General features: G+C 40.4%; 3 protein-coding genes across 3 annotated transcripts; all 3 read right to left on the minus strand.

Moving 5' to 3' along the window:
• Positions 1-1,131: 1,131 nt before the first annotated feature.
• Positions 1,132-5,429, minus strand: LOC108951449 (nucleoside hydrolase 3-like). Its single transcript, XM_065170416.1, has 12 exons — positions 5,117-5,429; positions 4,733-4,912; positions 4,546-4,656; positions 4,099-4,428; positions 3,773-3,949; positions 3,397-3,684; positions 3,120-3,242; positions 2,725-2,922; positions 2,409-2,644; positions 2,059-2,263; positions 1,652-1,960; positions 1,132-1,574 (listed from the first exon to the last, which is right to left on the minus strand). Exons 1-12 carry the CDS (start codon positions 5,297-5,299, stop codon positions 1,290-1,292), a joined length of 2,625 nt encoding a protein of 874 aa, XP_065026488.1. The 5' UTR covers positions 5,300-5,429; the 3' UTR covers positions 1,132-1,289.
• Positions 5,430-8,614: 3,185 nt separating this feature from the next.
• Positions 8,615-18,805, minus strand: LOC104000618 (LEC14B protein). Its single transcript, XM_009422702.3, has 10 exons — positions 18,673-18,805; positions 17,995-18,481; positions 17,786-17,905; positions 15,790-15,867; positions 14,088-14,264; positions 13,633-13,710; positions 11,300-11,475; positions 9,967-10,122; positions 9,752-9,812; positions 8,615-9,191 (listed from the first exon to the last, which is right to left on the minus strand). Exons 2-10 carry the CDS (start codon positions 18,382-18,384, stop codon positions 8,979-8,981), a joined length of 1,449 nt encoding a protein of 482 aa, XP_009420977.2. The 5' UTR covers positions 18,385-18,481; positions 18,673-18,805; the 3' UTR covers positions 8,615-8,978.
• Positions 18,806-21,946: 3,141 nt separating this feature from the next.
• On the minus strand, positions 21,947-24,578 carry LOC135651877 (gibberellin receptor GID1C-like). The gene is made up of 2 exons (XM_065172443.1): positions 24,103-24,578; positions 21,947-23,557 (listed from the first exon to the last, which is right to left on the minus strand). The coding sequence occupies exons 1-2, from the start codon at positions 24,139-24,141 to the stop codon at positions 22,547-22,549; spliced, it is 1,050 nt and encodes a 349-aa protein (XP_065028515.1). The 5' UTR covers positions 24,142-24,578; the 3' UTR covers positions 21,947-22,546.
• Positions 24,579-25,959: the final 1,381 nt, after the last annotated feature.

Here is a 25,959-nt window from a genome sequence, read left to right on the forward strand (position 1 = left end):
TCACTCATTAGAAAATAAATCAAATAATAATTTAATTCATTAATAAAATTCTTAATTGATTCACATGATTAAAGAAATTAATTTTAATCATTTTCTTGATCATACTATATAAATAAAGAAGTTAATAATTTAAATAAAATAGTATATTATTTATATTAATTAATTCATGTTAGGGGAGAAAATTATCATTATATATATCCATCTGATGCCAGCCACGCGACGGTATGATATTAACAGTATATTTTGTCGAGGTGTACGCATGAGCATTAGTATCATACATAACGTATGTGGGATAGAAATGACATCCCCATGTAACACAGTGACAAATCCTAAAACATTATAGTGCTTCAGATCTATCATCAACTATAATCCATAAATGCTGACAAAGCTTCCAACTCTATAGGCGGGTTCAAAACATGTACAGAAAGCCATAAATGTGTATAAGAATCAAAATTATTCATTGTCATTCCAAATCTTGTGTTTTGTTATATTGGCGAAGAAAATCACAATGGAGTGATCCAAAATGAAAGCTGTGGAAGAAAAAAAGCTTAAGATATTAACCACCGTCCATGACCGATCCACCCACGAATAAAACGAACAGTCTGTTGTAGTTCAAGAATCCTTCTTCGCTTTCTCTTCCGAGGAGGGATCGTCGCCTTAAGCGATGGAACCGGCGATGACATCTGTCATGACTTAGCTCGGTGCGGAGGACGGGATTGTAGTAGTCCGCGGGCGGCCATACACTTATTGAGCGAGTGGCTCACCTCCAAGCACTCGCCGGAGGTATCCGTGCCGCTCCTCTCGGCGTCCATGACGCACTTCTCCCAAGCAATGAAGCCGTCCTTGCTGCTGCCGCCGCCGCACTCCAATTCCTCCTCCCCCTGCTTCGATCCCACATATAGAGCTTCGGTGGAAGAGGGGGAATCAGCAGGAGGCGTGGAGAATCTGGATTCTCGGTCGTAGTGGATCGAGGGAGGAGGTATTTTAATTGAATAATGTTGTAAATTTCTAACGGAAAAAAATTAATGTTCACAGCAACATTTATAAATTGAGAATATATATGGAAGGAAAATAGGATTATGGTTGCCTATTAGTTTACTACAAGAAGGATTAGTGAATTCAATACATGAATTAGATGTTTTGTGTGGGTTTATGTTGCATTGGAAGCAAATACATGGATCTTTGTATGGCCTACAGGCATTTTACAGATCGTATACCTTTCATTTCTGTTTATTATTTGCATGCAAAAGAAACTTCCTATAGGGTATCATGCCGAATGTTCCACCGCTTCATTTAGGCGGTGTCCTCCATATCTTCTGCTGTTCCTCAAAGCTCCCAATCACTGCAGACTGCTGCTTATCACCTAACAAATCTGCAAGCAGCTTGTAATATGCCTCGCTGTCAAATTCATCCACTATGTTCACTAACTTTCCATATCTTTTGTCTACTGTAATCTGCCCGTCCAGGCTCATGTTCCCAGTTAAAACAGTAATCTTCTCCGTTTGCATCGTTGCGTTTAGTTTAGAATGTTCAACCAAGAAAACTGCACCAAGGACTTCCCCCAGAAATATTTCCTGCAGCACCACAAGAAAAAGAACATACAGTAAGCGCACAATAGGATACAAGCGGCAAAGAAATGCTGGTAAACTACCATGTGATTGTATAGTTTTGGTTGCTTCTGCTGCAGTTTGTCGAGCAATGACAGCAAGCTATGTGCAAAAATGGACTCAGGAGTCTTCTCTGCAATCTTTAAGTTTTGTAAGGTCCTCTTAAAGGAGCTCACTTTCTGCTGAGCACTGAGAGGAATAAGCGTGATCCTAAGATTCGACTCCATAACCTTCTTCGCAGCTAAAGGGTCAAGGAACATGTTGAACTCAGCGAACTCGTTCGAAGGAACCGTGAAGACGTTTCCTGTCTTATTTTTCCCATCGATCACTTGCCCACCGACTACGTAAACATCCTGCAATCAGAGAAGAAGTGCAAGAACTCTCTAGTTCAAGATTTTCTCCTTTCAGATCGATTCAAGAAACTATAAACTTATCAACAGATTCGACTGACCTGTATAACTTCAGCTGCACTTTTGTCCAGATCAATAATGTTGGCTAAGTTAGTAAGAGGTCCATTTGTCAGTACAGTGAGCTTTTCCCCTGGCTGCAGTGCCCTCGAGATGGACTGCCAAACGTCCAGAGCTAATGCCTGTCTAAGTTTAGGCTGATCAGTGTTTCCTAGTGCTCCAAACCTCACAGGATTTCCAACTGTGTAGCTGGAATAAATTGCAACATACTTGGCATTAGAAAGACACAAGTAAAGAATAAACATCAGAGTTAGTAATGCATTTCCTTCTCGACAGAAAGATCTAAATATTTCCTTTGGATCCAACAGCCGTTGCAGGATGCAAGAAAATGTACCTCCTGGGACTCCGGGGCAGTGTTCGACCAAGTCCATAGAGTGTATCGGAGTCGAGAAGTCCACCACTGCCCTGTGGAATGGCCTTCACGTACTTGCATCCGAGACTTGGTGCGCCTAAAGCAGTGAGATTTCCCAGACCAACCGGAACATCATCACGGCCCATCATGTGCAGCACATCGTAGATGATGTCTATGGTGGCAGCGGTTGCCCATCCATTGCCGCTCACTAGTATTCCCTATGAACAAAGACGATGACAGCAACAAGGATTAGAATTGGTATTCATGTTTTCCTTAAGTTCATGCATCAGACTGCAACCTTGAGGTCTACGATCTCCACAGGAGCTTTGAGCAAATAGATGAGTGCAATGAAGTCTCCAGCGCTCATGTCCATGTCCAACACCACCGGCCTTCCCCGCGTTCGACTTGTACGATTTGGCTTGTAGAGGATTTCTCTGTAAAAAGGGAACTCTGTTGTGAAGTTGAAACGTCCAGATGGGTGGTGGACATTGAGAACCTGCGTTACAAAGTGAGCACGCTGTTATGTTTCAGGTATACTTCATTGCAGACATGGAATCATCTTAAGTCTGTGACATGATAAATTTGGCATTTCAAAGCATGTAGAAATGAAGCTTTTCTTGCATCTGGAATACAGATCATTTATTCGCATGGTGGTCGATGTAACATGAACAATCACTGGTTCCAAACACTTACATCCAGAAAGCTTTTGAAGAACTGCCTGTTTAATGGACTGTGAACATCTTGGTTATGTTTTGCTTCCTGTGCAACAAGTACTTGAACTGCTAATGGACCGGTTTCTTCCTTGGTGTACCCGTCCTGCAAGTGTAATCCCCTCTCATATCACTAATTGAAGTGTACACGATAGTGCGGGAAGGAAGAAGACGAAGAGGATACAATGAGGCCTACAAACGTTTTACTGTAGCTATGTAATGCAGCATATGGATTCCCACTTGTTAAAGGTTGGAGCTACCTGGCATATCCCTCTGTCGCTTCCCTTCACAATGCAAAATGGATCTTGAAGGCCAGTTTGAACATGACCACTGTGCACTCCACCTTTCTGCAGATTGAACTCCGGAACGGCACGCCCATCAAAGAAAGGATTGGAGCCATCACGCACACCATATGGTTCGTTTGAAGTAACGACTGTTATGTTCAGATATTTCATCTCTGCGAATTCATTCTCACCATCATAGTTGTCCGATTTGCTCATGATCTCTATGGCCACACCAGAAGTGAAGGAGTCCCACATGAAGTAGCTCTGCAAATAGAGTCCAAATGACAAGCTGCCCGTGATCAGAAAGCATTGCACCAGGCAAGTACTGATAGAAACCTCATGAAGAACTCACTGTGTAGAACTGGTTGTCGAACCAGTTATCCCGAATGATTTTTAGAGATTTGAAACAGTATTGTGCCTCAAATGTTTCTTGCTGCTGTTGGAACGCATCAAAAAATTCCTCATTGATGGGGATAGTGTTGGTCGAATCAAGTGGAACGAGAGTAACTGGAATCCCAGCATGAAAGACCTGCCTCAATGCAGTAGACATCAAATGAACTAGTCTTTCTGTGTCTATGGAAACTAAATTAGAACTTGCACTGCACACAAGCAGTATTGCTTGATTCTAGCAGAACTGTATTCAACTCAAAACAGATCCATGTATGACGGACTATTCACCTGGTATGCAGCAAAAGGATCTCCAAATATATTGAACTCTGCATAAGGATTGCTGATGTATCCTGTAAACAGGTTCCCCTTACGGTCACAGTGCTGAGGCTCGCAAGAAGTGCTTGCATTGTTTGTGCAGCAAGGGTTCTTCGACTTTACACCACCTCCCATAATATAGATGTGCTCGATGTTCTTCTTCAGATGTGGGTTGGTCATGAGAAACAAAGCAATGTTGGTGTGAGATCCAATAACAAAGAGCACAGTAGGGCCAGCAGAGACTGTGTCAATCAGAACTTTTTGAGCTGTGGGTTGCTGAAGAGGAATGTAACGCCTTCTGCCCTGGTGTTTTCAGGCACAAGCAGGATGTAGGCATCAGATCATTGAGAAGACCATGAAAGGTCGAAGAGCATGATCATGAACTATCAGAATTCAACCATTACTAGTTGAATTGAGTACCTGAGGTAGGAAGCTCCTACGCAAGCCATAGTTAGTGTTGACATCTAATCTTCCATGACCACCTACCGGAATCGCTTGTCGATAACGGCAGTCGCCTGCCGTCGACATTCCCTGATATTTGCCTACGGTTAGCGCCTGGTTTCGCAGAAGCCGATAATATATAAGAATAAGAACCTTGTAGAAGTACCTGTTCTATTAGGGGGAGATAGCCACCAACGTGCGGGAGTATGGTGCCGTCGTCCAGTATTCCACCATCACCTCCGACTCCGACGGGAATGTCGTCCCGGTTCATCATGTAAAGGATGTCGTACACATGATTGACAGCATGCCCTGCATCGGTCCATGCATTCGCGCTAATCGTAATAGCCTGAAATGATCATGCATGCCACCCAGAATTATGCAAGCAAATACCACTCCATGAGGTTTAGGTTTAAATTTTTGATTCATGAGTTCTATTCGTCACTGCGGTAATGGAGATCACGACTGCAGGTCCGGATGAGAAAACAGTCCCTTTGAACGGACATCACTGACACAAGCAATGCCATTACTGGATGAATGGCGGGAATCATACCTTGAGGTCGAACTGCGATCGGTTCTGCTTCAACAGGTACAGAAGCGCAAAGAAGTCATCGGTATCCATGTCCGTGTCCAAGAGAATCCGGCGAGGCTTCGCGTCCACCACGCAAGATTTCCAACCAAGGAATTCCATCAGCACCAGGAACAGAAGCGCCACACTCCTTCCGGTTCTAATCATCTCTTCCCCAACCGAGCATGCAAAGGAATCACCAGGCCAATCACCAACCTTCACTTAAAATACTAGACGATTCTTGACCTCAAAGTACACATGATTAACAGCATGCCCTGCATCGGTCCATGCATTCGCGCTAATCGTAATAGCCTGAAATCATCATGCATCTCAATCAGAATTATGCAATCAAACACAACTTCGTGAGGTTTAGGTTTAGCCTTTTGTTTCATGTTCTAAGTGCGTTCCTCTCTTGTTCATTGTGGTGATGTGAATGGAGATCACGACTGCAGGTACTGAAGAGAGACCAGTCCCTGTGATCGAACTCTGATCGCTAACACAAGCAATGTCATAACCAGATGAATGGCGGGAATCAAACCTTGAGGTCGAACTGCGATAAGTTGTGCTTCTACGGGTACAGAAGCGCAAAGAAATCATCGGTATCCATGTCCGTGTCCAAGAGAAGCCGGCGAGGCTTCGTTTCCACGGCGCAGGATTTCCAGCCAAGGAATCCCATCAGCACAAGAAACAGGAGCACCACAGTCCTTCCCGTTCTCATCCTCTCCTCCCCAACCAAGCATGCAAAAGAATCTCAGCAAGCCAATCACCAACCTCAACTATAAAACACGAGACGATTCTTGACCTGAAAGCAAACTCACATCTTTCTTCTAGCAGACTCGCTCCACCAACGCACACAAACATAAACTTACACAGGTGGAGCGAAGGATTGGTGAGAGGAAGAAGGAAGAGGTGAGGGTGGACCGGAGAAGGAAGAGGTGGCATCCCGCAACACCTCAGTTGGCTGCCATGCAGATGTAGCAAGAGCCACCATGCATTGACTATAATTGTATGTTAGTCAAACATCCAAGCAATGCGCCGAAGCCACGAAATTGCAGTGGGCGGACGTGAATGATGAGATCAAACAGTGGCAAAAGACTACTAGGTGATGAAATCTATCGTCGTGAAGAGTTCTTCGCCCAACCTTGACGCAAACAGCACATGGAGATGGGTGATTTCTCGTTCTCATCATGTCTCAGGCGTCCACTGTACTCGTCAACTTAGCCACCTTGCTTATTCGCCGTGGTTGAGTGACTTGGATTTATGCCAAAACATTCCATCATCCGCTTCTGAATCTTCTTACTTTGATCATTTTACACATCAAAGACTAGAACTCAAATGTTGAGATTTATTTGGCTTGAGGAGGAAGTATGTAGTTGGCGGGTGGCAGCCGGCAGACTGGACTAATTGGATGTTTATGATCGTCTTTTCTCGATATGTTTAACAAACATTTGTTTGGATTAATCTCGCTTTTACATTAAGGTTTGAGAGCAACAAGCAGAACATAGTGTGGGATCACTGAAATTTTCTGTTTGACATTTGTTACTTGTTCTATGTTCTTGAGAGAACATTAGCTACCTCTGTTCAATACAAGACTTTTTCTTGTTCTATGTGTTTGCGTCAATGTCTTTTCTATCAATGACTGTGGCCCTCTAACTTTGTCTTCCTCTCTCTTTTATCACCTTCACAGTCATGGTGGAAAGATGGAACATTCTGACAATTACACTTGACAGATCCAGCAAACATAATGTAGCCTACTTGAATGTTTCTTATGCTGTGACATGCAAAGCTCAGAGCTTGAGATGTAGCAAGGGCTGTCATACAGATCTGGTAGCAATTGTCTATGTTGCATGCCTATAACTAGCTTACGAGTTTCCTAAGTCTTTGATTCCATCAGGTTGATTAAGAAGAGATGCTTACTATTCTATGATGTGAAGCTGAACTGAGGCCTCAGGTGCAGCAGATGTGGATTAAATGCTTGTCATGCTTGCAAGTTAAAATGATCCATTGACCCAGCAACCATAAGCAGGATGAGCACATGACTGTAGGAGTTTTGTATTCTTATACATCTCAACTAGTATAAAAAAAAAAGCTTGGATGTAACCAGAATCATTGATCTAATAAACTTAAATCACTTCAAGCAAAGACAAAGTATGATAAGATGGGCCAGTGTTTCTTGGAGTCTTTCTTCACCTGTAATGACATCATCCTTCATCTTCCTTGAGCCTTGAACAATGAACAAAGGGAGAGGCAAAGAGGGAAGAGTGTCCTCCATAACCATGGACTTTCAGAGAAGTCAGAAGTTGGCCCCCCTGAATCCCCTTCTATCTGAATCCCTGGGGTCAGCCACCCAATCAGTCAACACAAAGATCAATGTAGTTCTGTCATATAAAAAATTAGCTGGGTGGTGTCATCTCATTATAAACTAATCAAGCCACATTTATGGATGGAGTTGCATCATGTTGAGTTTTAATATGGAGTAGTATCAATCCTATGTGATGAAAACAAGACAGAGAAAGACTACTTTAGTCATTTGGAACCTGATTTTTGTGGCATTTTTTTAATCTATTTAAAATGTGAAAAAACCAAAACAAGAGGCAAAATTTTTTTCTTATTTTTCTTTGTGGTATGAATATTTTTTTCCTACAAACATGAGGACAAAATAAATAGCAAAAACACATGTTGCTTGTTTTCCAATCAAACAAGAGAGACAAGGGACCAACTTTCCATTAGTTATTGTCTTTGGATGAGAGATGAGAGGTATCCTCCAATGAAGCAAATCAAAACCATACAAGTCAAGACAAAGGTTTCCTTTGAACTCTCAACCTAATCCATGGACTCCAGGACAGCTGAAGTTTCAATCATGAAGAAGCTTCCTTCCTCTTTCTTTACATTCATTATTACCCTTCACATATAAGCCAATGACCACAATGGAACACTTCTGGCTCCCACTCGTTCTTTCTTTATTATCTTTTACTGAAGCTTCTCATAAACAAACACCATGCAACGATTTGTTCTAATCTCTTAGGCACTACCCAAAGAGAGATAATAAGATATTGGGGATGATTAGATTCACTTAAGAAATTAGGGTTTCTTGTGGATGAGATTTTGATTCATTCCATCATTACAAATGCCTTGACGGCCTTATCATAATTTGGTTAGCATAAGCTCGATGTTTATTTAGGTATCATTAAACCATACCAAATGAGAGGAGGTGGATGCCCACTTTATCTGCACTTTGCATGTTATGGAGAACGAATCATCTCTATCTGCACTCTTTTTCTTTGGTTGACATGATTCTGGTTGAATTCATCCATTCACAGATAGAATGAACTGTATAGTTAACACCTCCTCATGACAAAACTGACAATACTGGGATTATTGCATGTAAAAATCGTACACAAAATTACTTGACATTGTATCCGAGAACACCATTCGATATGCACTGAAGATAGAAACACTTTGTTCTCATGCAAAATGCAGTCATTTATCTTGAATGACCCACCTGGATTATTGCATCTTTTGAATGGATGAGTACAAGCATCTCGTTTTTACATAAGAACACACAAGACAGCGCACCAAACATGCAAACGCTTCCATTTTACATTTTTAATTTGCTTCACAAATTACATGTAATGATTCTATGTTATGTGGCTAATATGTGCATAAGCCTCATGATATATATGGTATGAAAGGTAAAGGTGGTTATGGGAGACCATACTTGTCATGGGCTTGTTGCATTCTTAGGACTTGAGGGGTAGATTTTGCCTTCAGATTCTAGTTGGCGAGTGATAAAAGTGGTTTTGCCTCCTGGTAAGAGTTGATTCTGAGCTATGAAATTTTATGCTCCTCAGAGATACATGACACGGAACATTTGGTCTTCGATGGATCCTCCTCTGATGTTGTTATTGGTGGCATGGACTGCATCATTCCCTGGGAATTCCCATCGAGTAATCAGGCCATCCCAAGAAGAGCTGACGAGCAAAGGGTAGTAGGGGTGCCAGGTGCAGTCTCTTACAGTCAACTGATGGCACTGCAGTCGTGCAACATGATCTCCACTCACCTGAAACACTCAATTAGTCTGATTCCAGTTTTTTTTCATAAATCTACAATATTCAGGATGCCAGTTAGATACACAAAATTATTTTTATTCTGGCCTAAGGTGTCCAATATGTTGTGAAGGTTCAGCAATTTGCTTTAAAATGAACGAATAGCAATTCTAAGTTGGTTAAGGTGACCTTAGTCAGGATTGTGACCACATATCAGATAGCTTTCCAGACTCAAACTCCTCGATGAGAATCTTTGCTTTCTAAGGTTACTGCCAAAGATGACGTGAACACTCGAAGGACAAAAAAGAGACATATGATACTGTAGTATGCAAGAATTTATATTATACTGCTAAACTGCAATTAGACAAAGTCATGGGAAATTATTTTTTGATGAAGGTATCAGCTAGCTTGGCTAGTAAAGATCCTAATAATTTATCGCAAGTTCCTAGGCTCGAATCCTGCCTGCGCCACTTACTCTTTCCAAAAAAACACTATTCTTTGATCTTTAATTTATAATGCAGATGCAGCAAAACATGGTTAAAACAGTGACAGACAAGAAAAAGCTTTGACATACCACGTCATATATGTAGACGCAAGTGTCATGAGATCCAGTATAAATGTACTTTTGGCCAGTGCTGAAAAAAGAGAGAAGAAAATGTGAGTGATTTAAAGAACGAATATGAAAATTATTAAAAAAATTAATTATTTTAAGAATACCAAATTAAAATTCTTACTCCACTAAAAACAGAAAAGTTAAAATGACAGAAAGAAACATACTCTTGACATTACCTCTTTGAGGGGGAAAAATAACAGCGTATTAGAGTACGTAAAACTGAATGGCCTCTGTATGCAGCTACTGACATATCATTTGGATGTTTTAGATGTTTATTCTGAGGTGGATACTGTGAGTATCTGTAATCCCAACCAGAAGTTCTTGTCTTTGGACTGCATGAGTGAGTTGTGGCAATGGAATCAGAAGAGTAACTTCACAAAACAAGAAATTCAATCTGTACAGGTCAGACTTATTACTCATGTATCTTGACTCAAGCACAGCTGTGTACTGCATCCATGTTCAGCTACTATGACTTATGAAAGTTCAAGCAATACCACTTTCGTCCACATGTCCATGCATTTGAAAAGAAAAACATGATAATGATATGCATATCCTTGCTGCAACTCTATTGTTGGTCCTTTAGCTGAAACGTGGTATAAGGACTATGATCCACAGAGCACAAAAATGACAGGCTTATTTTGCATAATAGCAAATTTGAATTCGTTGATTTTGAAAATTAGAGCTTTTCTGTATATCATAGTACTTTTTTACTGATACAGTTAAAAGCCAATTCCCCATATAACTTCTTATTTTTCAGGATCCTAATAGTCAAATTTTTAACAACTCATTAGTTATGACAAATTAATGTTGTATGCACATCATGCATGCTGTTCTATTTTCTGTTCTCTTTCTTATGTTACCACCAGCAGAAGAAGCTATTTTAGGAGAGCTAATAACACTGGTACCTTGGGGAAATCTGAGCTTAATTTATTCATTAAAATATGTTTACAGATTTAGTCTCAAAAAATTGGAAGTGTGCATTAATGCCTTGCCTTGATAATTAATATTCGGTGACATTTTTTGTGGAATTTGATTATTTTGAAAATTTCAGTACTCTTGTATCAGAAATAAGTTAGAATAAACATAAACCAAGAACAGCATTGCATTATAGTAGTTGGCTACCATATATTTCACTGCATGGCCAGATTACAAACATACATCATTTTCTCTTAACTCTTCTAGCATAATTAATTCATAAAATGCCCATTTAAACTTTTGCCAGTTTTACTGGGATGAAGTTCTATTGGATAATTCGAAGTGATCATCAAATGGTTGAGATCAGATAGCATTCAAGTTTTTATTTACACCTAGAACCTGGCACACTCATGATGTGTTGCAATGATTGCTTCTATTTGTCTAATTTGGGGTGCCTAAGATGTAGACAAGAGACAGTTAACTTGCCTCTTAAATTAGTAGTCTAAAATCCAACACACACTGCTATGCATTTTATCTACAAATTTGCGACCTGTGAAAAAAGAAAAGTAAAGTTGAATAGGAACTAACACATACCAATTTGTACCAGAAGACATTTTTCGGATGTCCCACAGCTTGATAGTTTGATCTTTACTATTTGAAATAAAATACCGACCATCTCCATGGCTATCGATGAAAGTAATTCCTTCTAAATGGCCAGTCAAAACTCCAGCAGCTTGTCTTTCTGTGACAAAGCAACGCCTGTCCCAGACCTGACAATTGTGCACATTCTTATTTATTGAATTTTGTGATTGAACAAGCTTATCCAAGGTACAGATCAATTTAAATGCTAAATAATTTTATTTTAATTCACCTAAAATAAAGACTGGAAACAGGAATGATACTATAATTCTTGATATGCTGAATCATGAATGTTTCAAGATAAGAACATGAGCAAGAGTAGTTATAAAATATACAAAACCGGAGAACTTGCTAGTCAAGGAAATCGTGGCTTTTTGGTAGAAAAATACATCCGGAAACTTGCTACTCAAGGACATCATATCTTTTTGGGAGAAAAAAAATCATTTGAGGATATGTGAAGAATATTCTAGTTGTCCTTTCCTAGGTATTGTCCAAAACAAAGTTCGTAATTTCGTACCGTACTGGAGTATCCGGTACGTTATATATATATATATATATATATATATATAAGTAAAAAGAAAAGAAATGGCGACGTCGCCTCGTTTTTCTACCCACGTGGGGAGAAGAAACCAAGGTTTCCTTCTCCCCGTGCAAAAAAGGGCGACGAGGCGACGTCGTTGCCTCGTTTTTTCTGCCCGCGTGGGGAGAATAAACGTCGCCTCGACAACGCTCAGTTTCTTCTCCCCGCGATCTCGCCGAGGTTTTTTCTCCCCACACAGATAAGGAAAAGTCGCCGACGACGCCAAGGTCTTGTCGCCTCAGACAAAAAGGAGGCAACATCTCATCTGCGACGTCCAGTGAGGGAGGGCGGCGACAAATCGGGATCATTGAGGGAGAGCAATGCCGGATCTCTAGGTTCTCCCTTTTCTTCTCCCTCTTCTTCTCCCTTGGCTAATACCACCCGATAACGGGCGGCGACAGTCGAAATCGACCGTCACCGACCGATTTAGGATGGTAACGGGGCGGAAACAAACCCAATCGACGGTACCGTCCGGTAGTGAACGGTCTACGTACCAGTCTATTGACGGGCGGTATTATTCAAAATTAGAATCCTTGGTCCAAAATTCATCTACTCTTCATCATCTCCTTGGATATGATCATATGGAGGTGTCATAATCCCCAACAAGATAATACCTGACATTCTCATAACGACACATACAGAGTCCAATATTCACTTATGGGGTTCCCATGCCCAACTAATTCACAAAAAAGCACCTTGTATCTAAACCATCTTGGCTTGCAAACGAAAAGGTAAACCATCTATGCATGTGCTAACCGACACAGTGGGATCTGCAAAATTGATTAAATTGACCTCCAACAATCAACCTATATGCTTACTGTATGTTTATCAGCCCATACAAATGATAAAAATTACCAAAGATTGCAAAGGGAAATGATCTCCTGTTGTTTTAGCACTAAATGATTTTTTCATAAAAATAGCTTGACAAAATAATATTTAAAACCATGCTAATATATCAAATTTTGTTAAATCATACTAGCTGCATGGTTTTAGATAACAGCACATAACTGGAATACATTTAAAATGCCAATGCCAACAATAAATAATTACCACATGTACTCTTTATTGTGTAATGAGCTACTTGCTTTGGATGGATTACTAGCAATAGAACCTCTTTTTAGAAGCTGCCCACAATCACAAGCATGGCATATCCCAAATGGCCCAAGAATCTGAAGAATTGATAGGAATGAGGAAAGTACAAGATACATTCAACCATCATGGCTCATTAAAATCCCAAGGTTGAGAGTGTGTATGAGGCATATTTGGAATAAGCGTACTGCTTTGTGCACAAAAGGCCTTGATCCAATATACATTTCAGAGAATTGTGAATTGACTGCCACTATCAGATCCTTGTATACTTTGTAACTCAATAGAAGTTGATGGGTAATGAAGTAGTGACTTATCTCCTGCCCTGCCCTTATATTCTTATGTCCTGCCCTCACATTTAGAATATCTGCCTGATGCTGCAGCTTACGCATCTGAACATCTTAGCCAGTAGAACCTAATGCTTCAAAAGAGTTTTAAGTTTAATTATTCAAGTTTACAAATGACCAAATTTACTACATTGTTCCAGGTCTCCAAGATACAGACAGAAGATTTTGTCAAATGAAACATCTCTGAGCATTTCCACAATGCTGACACTATTTGAAAGGGGAAGTATGATTATGCTTAGAAATGGAGAACACAGTAGTGAAGAACCAGAAAGCACCTTGCAAAGGTTATCATCACTTCCGGAGTATATGACATTCCCAGTTTCATCAGCAAACGCCACTGTGTTCACATCAAACTGGATATATATATGGAAAAAATAGAAGGTATATCAGCTCATACATAAAAGATGGTATAGCTCATACATAAATGAATTCATTATACATCGTAGAATAGTATAGCTCATACATAAAAGAAGGTATATCAGCTCTCAGTCTTACTGTTTTCCAATTAAATACATTCTTCTATGTTTCAGTTTGCTAAGTATGTCAGCTATCGAACTGAAACCTATAAATTATACAGGAGACACGCCCATCTACATCCACTTTTCTGCATGTGGCCAGACATTATTTGCACCAAATATGCATGCACAATTGTCGTGATGTGTAAGAGTGGACATAAATGTGTACCTACAACGCTACAATTACTTTCTCCAGGAACAAAACAAACTCATACCGAATGAGCAGGAAAACGTGATTTTAGTTTGTTTGCTTCAAGGTCATAAACATATATCGAATGGTCACTGCTGCCAGCAACAAGCTCCCGACCATCAGATGAAAATTTTATAGAAAATATGCCAAAAATGCTTTCCACATCCTCATGCATAGAGAAGTCTAATCCTTCATGGATTTCCTGCATGACATTATTAAAAAGAAACTATATGTATCAGGATGTAGAATAATCAATCTATAAGGATTCAGTAACCTAATGAAAATATTATCTGAAACATCCAAACACAAGAACGTAATTGTAATGAGATTGAACAACGGAAAGATATTATCTGGAGGGTAAATTGGTGTGATCCAATAAACAAAAAGAACATTTTACTTTTGTGTAAGGGTAACACACATAGAGATGTACCAATTATGCTCTTATAAGAAGATAACATGGTTACTTTTTTCCTAAGAATTTGCAACTCTATAAAACCTGGTAATACACTGTGGACTCTTCCAGAAAATTTTTGAAGATTAATGGAGGTCTTACTCTGGTACGCACCACTAGTTTAATTGGGTACCTGATAATGGATACTTTCACAAGCAACTTACTTGTTAACTAATGTCAATTGAGTCCTGTGATATTTTTGAAAATGATTATCTTAAGTGTTTTGACTTTTGTCAACATATGGCAAACAAAGGCAAAACCTTTTAACTAATTTAAACCCAAAGTCCCAAAAGCCGAATAACACCAACAATAGTTTATATAGAAGACCTTTTGGATGTTCAGATCCCTCTAAAGTGTAAGAGTTGTGTGCACTCTAAAGTTAATCAGATATGTCAAATATGGTGATGCATATTATTGAAGAAACTGACTGTTTAACTCTTACTTTGATATAACCAGGCCTCTGTCAAGCAGGTAAGCAAGAAATATGAAACCATGTATCTTCAGATCTCTCTACTGATCAACTTTGAAAGTTGATCGGTGCCAAATTATCACTGACATGGGAGAAATATATAAAAAAGACCATTTCATTTAAAGATTTTTAAGTAGTAGAACACCCTTTAGACTGACTAAATCTGAAATCTTTGGATAGTAGAATACAGGCATGGCTGTATTAAGCATCAGAAGCTTTAGGCTTGAGCCAATTATAGGAGCTAAAATGAAATTATTGCTTAACCTCTTAAATCAGATAAAAGAACATTGAGGAGATGTTTGGAACAAAAGAGAGTTTTATATTTTCCAGTTGTCAATACTGCCCTTATTTCTTGAAATAAGACCAGCCTAAAATAGAGGTATATCGTGTCAACCTTCTTCTGTTTAAGGTAGAATATTACCCAGTTGTGCTCTTGCAAAAACCGCAACTATTGAATGCATCATTATATTTGAAGCCCCAAAATTGAGCAATAAGAAATTGTGCATATATCTACCCACTATGGTCATTATCTTTAATATGGTATACCAAAGCAAAATTCTCTCAGTAAAGAAAAAAACATTTCTATTTTTCTAGAGTGACATGAGGTGTAGTGATAGGATGGATTTCATGTTCAATGCAAATGAAGATGTGAATAATAGTACTTGCATAATACATTTCTATCTATTAAGTAACAACAGTTGAACTCAGAGCAATATAGAAAAAGGTGATAGCAATTCTAAATAAAAAAACTACACTTTTTGTAGACCCAAAAAAGTTATATGGGCATTTGTGAATCATGAAGCATACTGTAATATTAGCATGTGATTCTGTTGCAGCGGTTCCCATATTAACAATATGAACAATAGGCGTCATACTGGCATAGACCTGCAAAATGTAAGGACCAGAGCTTATAAAACAAATTCTTTATCGGATATTGTAGAACCAGAGCAAAATATAAAAAAGAAACACAAAAAAAAAGCATATACAGTTGTACATATTAGGTTATCCAAAAAAGTTTAAAAAGACTTAGTCTACTGAAAAGATACCTTAAAGCACCCGAAGCAATAAATAGCAATTTACAAGTTTATTTTGTGTTCTGATAGTATAATTAAGTCTAATAGGGTGAATCATTCCTGAAATTATACTGCAAAGTTAGTAATCATATGACAAATAGGTAGACCAACAGCTAAAAAACAGTCCGCTCTTGATTTACATGACATGTTTTGCAAGACTATAAATTTTAAGTACTATTTCTCATATATAGCCCAAAAGTTTTAAGTAAATTTACGAAACACGTTTTTATTCTGATTTAGCCATCTACTGTCAGTGATATTGCTCAAGGTCCAAGCTTATACGATCAAACAAAGCTTCGTGTTGGCTGTCATCTAAAAAAACTTTATTAGGAAGAACAAAATGAGATTTGACCACTCTGAGTCTTCGTAGTGATATTCCCAAATAGAGCTCAACAATGGGAAATGATCCATGCAGCCAACCCCATGTAGTTGAGAACTTCGGATACTGTGGGTTGCTATTTTTTCATTTGTGAATGATGTAGGCTAGCTTGTAAAAATAAAAACTAGCAAATCTCTGAAACTGCAACTTTATGAAAGTTAAAGAAAACAGAATGTAGAATGATTATAATTTCCTTCAAATTAAATGATCTAATTCACTATAGTTACCTCCATGCATCTACAACTAAACAGAGTCAACAGACTGTTGTGAATGTAAACATTGAAAAATTTCAGATTGTACATATGAATAGCCATACTACAAAATGCATGAAAAAATGTTTCTTAGTCAGTTGGAGATTGTTTTATCTAGAAAAAGAAAAAAGAACAACCCCATGAGAATCACCTATATCAAGTACTTATGAATCACATCTACAAGTATTCAGACTGAGAATGTCTTCCAAATTAAGAGGAAACAAACACTAGGGAAAGGAATGGTTTGTTTTGTTTGATGGGGCTTGGTTGATTCTATTTGGCGGGCTTAATGAATTCCTCAATCTCATTCTTTATCAAGAATGATTAAGTTTTTCACTCCTCTGTTCCACCATTATCTTTCTTCAATCCTTACCATTTGATCATATCACATATTACAGAGGTCAAATGCAACCACAGAATTAATCATGAACCTAACTTCCATCACAATAGACATAAAACCCTTGATGGGTTTACTCTCATGCTAACTTTGACTAGAGCATTATAGGGTGGGGTCAGATTCCTTTGTCGGGAATGAACTGCAAAAGAATTGAACATGGTTTAGTGATTACCTACTCCACAGAAACTTCCACCACCAATCGAGACACTACAAAAAGAAAATATAATTCTTTTTCTCTAACACCATTCTCAGCAATCAGGTGCACACAACATTCTCACGACAAACCTTGCTGTTGGCTGCTCATCACTAGGTGGACCTCTCATGCATCACTGGAGCACTCATAGCACCTCTACACTGTAATTCACAAGCCTCTGCCACTTCATGATCCCTCACCTTAAATGTATATAAGGACAACAAATTCCTATTTACAAATTCAGTTCTTAAATCAGTCCCATACCAGAGGACCCATTTAGACTCCATTACCAACATTGCAACAGTTGCCACTATCTAAGCAAGCTTTGCCCACTTTGCAGGATAGAATTAAGAGTGATTAAACCTTAAACACTTCCAACAACAACTTCATCTATTGAAAATTACCGTTGGCCATCAGTTTTCCAGGAACAAAAGCATGAATCAAGTATCCCCAGGAACAAACAGTTCAATGATGAAGCACTCTTTTACCAAGACTGATCCAGGAACTCACAAGATATCGTCGATCTGGGGAGAGGGATGTATCAGTTATTGTCCATCTCAAGCTTCTGGCACGGATATCCTTTTCCACTTTCCACCCCTTATCGACATTGTAGATTCTTATACGACTTCCCTGTCAAATTTCGAGAAACATGCAATGATAAGGTGGACGCAAAACATATTCTGTTTAAAAATGAATCAATCAGCAATTGCAGCAAACACCTGGAATGCAGCCACAAAGAGTGAACCGTCTTCCGAGAACTGCGAAACATATACTCGGCTATCCATTCTGTCTACAGGCCACGGGCCATTGACAGGCAGATACTGGCCAAGAACATAAGAGCAATCGGCGGAGGAGAACCTCCCCCTTCCAGAAACATTAGCCTCTCTTCCTGACAACATCCTGACCGTCGAGATCGGCGCCGTGCGCCTTCCATCGATGCCCTGCCGGACCCGTGCACTAGGCTCGGATCTCAACCGGGTCAGATAAAAGATCTCATTGTCCACATCAAATGTTTCACCATGGCCTCTCCTCAAGCGAGCTGCATCCCCGCCCCGCGCAGTATCATGCATGTCGATGTCCATATCCGGCCTGCTCATGCCATAACCCATCTTGAGATGGTCCTCTGCAGCATAGACTTCTAATTATTCACCAACAGACTCCTTTTTCGCTCCAATTTCAACCTCGATCTTTTTTATGATGATAGCCCTGAAAGATAACACCAACAAGGAGGCAACTGCACAAGTCAGCTAGAAATCTATATAGAATCAGATTGTTTATCACATTATCTACATCTTCAAACACGAAAAGAATGAAATATTTGTCGATTGTATCAAGATCAAAGAAATTAATCGGAACGCTTGTTCCAAAACCTATGATTCTCTCCGTTGCGAACTTACCCGAGAGTGAACATGGGAGTCACAGCGAATCCCTTTCCCCCTTACTAGCTGGCCACGGAGGAAAGGAACAAAGGTTTCGTGCCTCGAGGACGGATGGGTTTCTTCGATGGTTTTTAGGCAAGGGATGGATACACGGCGCGGGGGCTGAGATGGATCTGATGCAATTCACATTGTAAAGAAGATGCAGAACGGCAACATCCGTCGGATCTAATGCCCTGCCGCGGTGGCTGTCGGCCGAGACGCGGGACCGGGTCTGTCGCGCGCGTAATGGCGTTCCACGTCGGACGTGGATGCGGGCCCCACTACGTTTCGTGTGCGGTTGATTCGCGCTGTGCGTGCGGCGATGCGGGCCCGGGACTGGGACATGATAATAAACCTCGAGTTCTTTTCCGTCCCTCTCCCCCACGTCACCCGCCGCGGCACCGGCGCCGCTACGGGTACGATGGGTGGGTCCCAGAGTCACCTCATCGTAGGTAAGGAGCGGGTAGAAAAAGTGGTCGCTGGTTAGCGGCGGAGTAAAGAACGACGGAGAGCACCGGCGACGGAATTTAAGACAGGAGAGAAAGTCAACGACCGAGGCATCTTCTAGAAGCACAGAAGAAACGGATCCGATCGATTACGTCAGGAATATACAACGACAGTGTACATTAGGAGTGACGAGGACATTAGGAGTGCACTGAGTTGAATTGTTGGCGTAGGAAAAAGTAGAGATGTGTCAATGTCAAAAGCATGTCGACTTGGATTAGGTAGTGTTTGAATGCACGAGACGCAATAGGGCATGTACACACAGAACTATGAGGTGTTCGAACATGAAAGACACGAGAGAGCATTGGAAGCTTATAAACTTAAACATCTTTACAAAAATGTTACTCTTACGGCATACACGAGGGTATCTCAGTGTACTCACTTGAATTATCATAAGAACGGATAAAATATATGAGAGACACGAGAGTATTAGAAAATGCTAACTTAAACTTCTCGTGCCGAACAATGAAGATGCATTAGGGCATTGAGAGCATGTTGGCTTACATTGTATATATAGAAAATATAGCATATAAAGAATGCACGAGGGTGCTTAGGCATATCGATTTAAAATGTACATTGTATGAAGTATTACATGATAAAGACATGTGAAAGATAGAAATGTGCCAACTTGAAATGCTTAAGCTTGGAGTGTCAAATGTGACATAAACATAGAGTATTGGAGCATATCAATTTGAACTATCAATATAGGATATGTCAGATATAGGAGATGCAGGAGAGTGTCAATGGTGTATTATTTTAACTGCGAGTATAGGAGTATCGGATGCTAGAGATATACGCATAGTGTCTAGGTTATGGGAGAAACATGAGAGCAACGAGTATATACCGGGTTAAGTTATCTATTTAAAAGTGTTGAACACGAGTATCGAGATATGCTAACTTGAATTACACATGCATGGAGCATGCAATGCAAGAGATATTATAAGAGCGTGATGATGCACTAACTTGAACTATTTGAGGGGGGAGCATTGAATGTAAAAGACACATGAAGGTGTTGGAGCATGCCAAATTGAATTATCATCCAAGAAGCATCCTATACAACAGGTGGGTATCAAGAGCATATCAATGTTAACTATGTAGAAAGTATTAAGCATTAAAAATATACAAGGGTGTCAAATTATGTTAACTCGAACTTAGCTTGCTAGAAGAGTTAGATGTGAAAGTCGCATAAGGGCATCTAGGCTTGTCAACTACAATACATTGTTTCCAATATGTGATGGTGCATGTGAGGGTATCATAACCAATACCAATCCATTGTAAGTTTTTAAAATAGCCCTCGTGCAGAGACACAAGAGATGTTGTGGCATGCTAATAAAATATATTGGTGCAGAAAATATCATATGCATGAGATGCACGAGGGCTTTAAGGCATATCAATTTAAATTGCTTTTGTAGAAAGCATCAAATGCGACGACACGAGATATGCATTGAGAGTTTTGTTGTGTTGAATTGCTCATGCAATGTGCATTAGAGACTTGTATAAGGGTATTGAGGCATGCCAAGATTCTGACACGAGATATGCATGAGGAAAACAAAAGCTTGTAGGCTTGAACTATCTTAAGATCATCAAATGTAGGAGATATGCAAGAGTGTCATCATATGCCAACTTAAACTACCTATGTAGAAAGCAAAAGATGTAAGAGACACATGAGAATATTAATATATAGTAACTTAAATTAAGGAGCACTGAACACAAGAGACATACAAGAGAATTACGACATGCTATGAAAATAAAAAAGAAAAATAGACACACAAAGGTATTGATGGCATGTCAACTTTAACAACTCGAGAACATCAATCATATGAGATATGAAATGATATCAAAGACATACCAAATTAAATTACCCATGCACAAGATGTCAAATATGAAAGACACATTAGAGTATCAAACATAAGAATGTCACAGAGTAACAACTTGAATTACTCAATTAGAGAGTGTTAGACAAGAGAGACATTGAGGTATACTGACTTAAACTACCAACGAAAAGAGCATTTGATACGAAAAGAGCATTCGATGTGAGAGATGCTCGAGGGTGTTGAAGATCTGTTAACTTGAATTGCTTATGTAGAAAGTATCGAATCCAAGAGACGCACTAGGATGTCAGGTGTGTCGAATTATTCTACCCATTTAGCAAGCGTTGAATATGAGAGACACATGTGAGAATCGAGATATGTTAATTTGAATCGCCCATGCGAAAGTGTAATATGTAGAAAATACATGAAGACATTTGAGGTCTACCAACCTAAACTATCGATCTATGCCGACAATGGTTGCATCACTAAGGGCAAGAAAAGAAGAATAGAAAGTCGATTACAATGTAGAAAGTCAATAAATCGATCATCGATTTGACTTTATAAAGTCAATACGAATGTTATCATGACTGAAACCCTTATGCTCCTTCATGTCTCTCGTCCCCTTGATAGGAAACTCTCTCCCGAGCCCAAAGATCATGCAAAACTATACATCATAAGCATCTCTGATAAAATTTCTTCAATACTTAAGCTAATAAAGAGTTCATATAAATAAGTTTAGTTCAGAGAATTCAAGTGTAATTATCAAATCTAGTCAAACAAAGAGAAGTGAGAGTAGATATAATATATAGGGTGATGCAATGTATTCTCATGCTTCATCTCGTTTCTTGTGTCTCCCATGGATACCTGAGAAGGTATCAGTGATGGGGAAATGTTCCTTGTATCTGTACACTTCATAATAATGGAATCCATTCACTATGTGCACACAATAAGATTAATAATCAACTGTATCAGGACACCAAAGATAAAAATAATGTCAAGAAAGAAATCACAGGCCATCCTTATACCCAACATAATATTCATGGCACGCAACGTTGACCAGGAAAGAAACTAGTCCTGTCGATGCATCCCCATACACAACAAGAAGGTGTTCCATCATCTTCTTCCTGAACTTGAATCACTGTACAATATGGTGTCCAACGGATACCACTGAACACACACACACACACACACCAGTAGAAGGAAGAAAGGCAATTCAGTTGTTCTTCTTCCATAGACTGCGTCACCTATAGAGTTAGCACCAGCTTCCAACCTCATCAAATATGAGGAGGAGCTGGATCAGGCAATAACAAAAGACTCTATCAGTAGAAAGACGAAGAAAAGTCACCTTTGATTCAATGTTCATGAACAGCTTTGAGAGGTTTCAGTGGAGGCCAAGCTATACCGCTCTTGCCGCGGAATCATTCTTCGAGTTCTAGCGAGCGAGCAAGACGCTACCCGAGCTGCAACAAATCATTGACATGCCATCGAACTAAACTAGATCTGAGAAAAATGTGTAGCTTCTGTGAGAGTGTAGAGCTTCATATATTTGCAGGTTGCTTTAAGTTACAAGTAACGAAGTTCCTGATCTCCTCCATTACTTCATAGAAATGGTCGGTGTTCGGCAACAAGTAGAACCCGATCGTGGCCTGTTCACGGTAGACAAGCTTGACCTCTTTGCCGGCCTTCTTCAACCCCTCGGTGTAGGCCAATTGCCAGTCCTGAACAAGATCCAGACCTGCCACTATAACGAGGCTCCTGGTGAAAGGAAGCTCTTCGAGCTTCATGCCGTTGGGGCCAAAGGGGTTGCAAGCGGGGTGGTCTCTGTCGGCTCCCTCGGGGAGATAAGCCTTCCAGTACCAATCCCTGTCTTGAATCGTGACGAAGTACTTCCCATCCAATCTCTTCTCTGACTCAGTCCGGTGATTACCACCGAACATGGGGTTGAGGAGGATGTTCCCGGACACCTCGATCCCGGATTCTGCAGCCTTGACTGCCACATGGTGTGCGATGTTCCCCCCGGAGCTGTCACCACAGAGGAACACCCGAAGTTTAGCATCCTTGCCGCTGTGGAGCCATGGCTCGGTGGAAGCCCACTTGAGGGCGGCCCATCCGTCGTCGTAGGCACAGGGATACCGGTATTCCGGTGATCGACGGTAGTCGACGGAGATGACGACGGCACCGCATAGGGAGACGAAGCGGCGGCAGAGGGAGTCGTAGATGGCAGTGTTGGACGAGGAGTGGGCGAAGCTGCCGCCGTGGAAGAAGATTATCACGGGGAAGGGATCGGGGGAGGGAGGCCGGTGGAGGTCGGCAAGGGGCGTGGTGGGGTTGGGAGGGGCGGGGCGGTAGATGCGGGCGAGGAGGTTGTTGGTGCGGTCGATGACGACGTCGAAGGAGACGACGCCATTGACGGGAGAGGCATTGGCGGGGACCTTGCGGTCGAGGAATTCGGCGAGGTGGCGGTCGAAGGTGCCGTCAGGGCGGCGCAGCATGTTGTAGGCCAGCTTGAAGTTGGAGATGAGGACCCAGGTGTGCAGGGGAACCACCATCTGTGAGGCATCACAACACCAAAAGCTCAAATCAAGAAAGAGAATGAGGGCTTTTTCTTCGATTACAGGAGGAGTCGGTCGCGAAATGGAAGCAAGATTGGATCTTTTTTGCGATGATAGCCAGGTGGGATTTCTCGAGAGCTTCCATGAATGCGTCTCTTGTTTCGTTTGATTAGCATCAAAGACAAAGATGAAGACAACAAGCGAGAATCAACGTGGTTTTTGTTTGCTTTCGCTATTTTCCTCTTTGGATGATGACGAAAGATTCCAACTTTTCCCAATTCCTTTAGTGGCCATCGATGATTCACGAAATTACTTCGCTTTTGGAATTCAAGAACTCAAAAGAAACACCCACCGCAGAGAGGAGGAAGAGAGAGAAGGGAACAAAGGGGGAAGAGAGCCTAACGCAAAAGAAGAAACGATTCCAATCACTCAAAGCTGCCACCTTTAACAACACTGAAATCAAGATAAAACCCCAAAATCTGGAGAAAGAAGATGATTTCAAGACCAAATTCGAAGCAGGGAAGGCGAAAGGAGGTCCGTACCTTGGACTCGTTGGCGTTCACCTCGTTGCTTCCCGCCATCGCGAAACCGCACCCGGACGCAGAATGGCGAGAACAAGGAGGAGAAGGAACCGGAGTGAAAGAGCCACCCGAAGCGTAGAAAGCTCCCTCTTTTCCCCGTGAACCGAGCTCGAGAGATCCAACCCTCGACGACTCACCACCAAACCCGCAGCTTCCGTGCCCCACGAGCTCTCCTTCCACCGCGCCACCCCCCCCCGATCCCGCCGAAAAGAGCCGCCTTTCGAGATCGCGAGCGAGAAGATACTGCTCCAAGGAGAGGAAGGGCGATGGAAAGAGGAGGGACAAGGGAGAAGAGAAGTTCTGGAGAAGAAGCCCGAGAGGAGGGCACCCGAGGACAGGGAGAAAGAGACAGAGGGAACCGTGAGGGAGAGACACAGCGTGAGAGAGGAAGTCGCGAGAAACGGCAAGGGGGAACCGCGGCCGCAGGAGACGACAAAGTGGGGCGGCAGAGGAAAATAAAAATGAACTGGGATGCTATGCGACCCACGTATCCACGTGGTACGACAAGTTCGCCACGTCAGAACGGCATGTCATCCTATGTCCAACGCGGGCATCATGTCCCCATATATATACCTAACACAAATTTGGTGGTTATAAATGCAATTAAACCTAATAATAATATACTTTATCGACCACCATATTGCATCTTTGAATAGAATTAATTATTAGTGGGCCAATAATTTGGATACATGTTGATAATTGTAAATAGAGAGAGAGAGAGAGAGAGAGAGAGTCATACCTTGAGACAATGTCTTATGTATAGCGAGGGGATTAAGTCATATCAAATCAAATGATGATATGGATACTGATGTGATGAAATGGTGTAGTAAACATAACAATATCATTACTATGTGTGTGTATATATAATAATTACTTATCAATGTGTATTCTTAAAACAAATGGGTATTTAATTTCAATCTCAATTTGTGCCCAAACGTCCCCTCTTGACTAAATCAAACTCACATATCGAGATCATGTGGTTCGCGAGATTCTTGGTAGAATGAATTAGCAATCACCTAACGAAGACTAACTCATCGGGATGGACCAATTCATTATTTTATATCAAAATGAAATGATATTGACATCCCCTTCTTTCACTGATTTGATCTAATAGTCTTACAAATAGTTTTTTTCACCATAAGAATATCTTATTTTAGTTTCTTCTCTATCTAATTATATCCTTAATTCAGTGGACATGTAATAGATTCCTTTTATCTTTCAATAAGATGCAATCTAATTAGATGTCAAATCCAAAGCTTGTCATCTAAACATATTTGACATACAAAAATAAAAAAAGATATATATTTGTATCATAAGTTTTATTTTTGTCGGAGATGATTTGGATCTAATAGAGATTTGTTTAAGTCTATCTCATTTTATATCACGATTCAACACTAAGTATGAGGTATTCTCGATGAATACCGCTTTTACGATTTTGATAAATTAACTGGACTAGTTCGTCAAAGCTAATGAAAAATTATGTTAGAGAATATTTCGAATCATTGGTGACAAGAGAGTATGTGATGCATTTCAAATAGAGATATAGTATGATGTTCGTAGCACCTAAGGTCGACTAACTAAATTAATCATGAGGTGAAAATGATATGTTCGTTGTATCTTTCCTCGAGTAGTATAATTCTTGTGGTCTATACTAATGGGAGACTTTGGAAGAAGAAAAAAAAAGTAATTATAGATATACGATTTATAAAAGTAGATACATACGATATCAATAAATAAAATAGTAAAGATAGATGCAAGTAATATTGACCCTTCTTTTGTCTTTTGCTAACATCAACACGACAATGTAAAGTTGGCCGA

The sequence above is a fragment of the Musa acuminata genome, chromosome BXJ3-10, assembly GCF_036884655.1.
Source record: "Musa acuminata AAA Group cultivar baxijiao chromosome BXJ3-10, Cavendish_Baxijiao_AAA, whole genome shotgun sequence".
NCBI classification, from domain to species: Eukaryota; Viridiplantae; Streptophyta; class Magnoliopsida; order Zingiberales; family Musaceae; genus Musa; species Musa acuminata.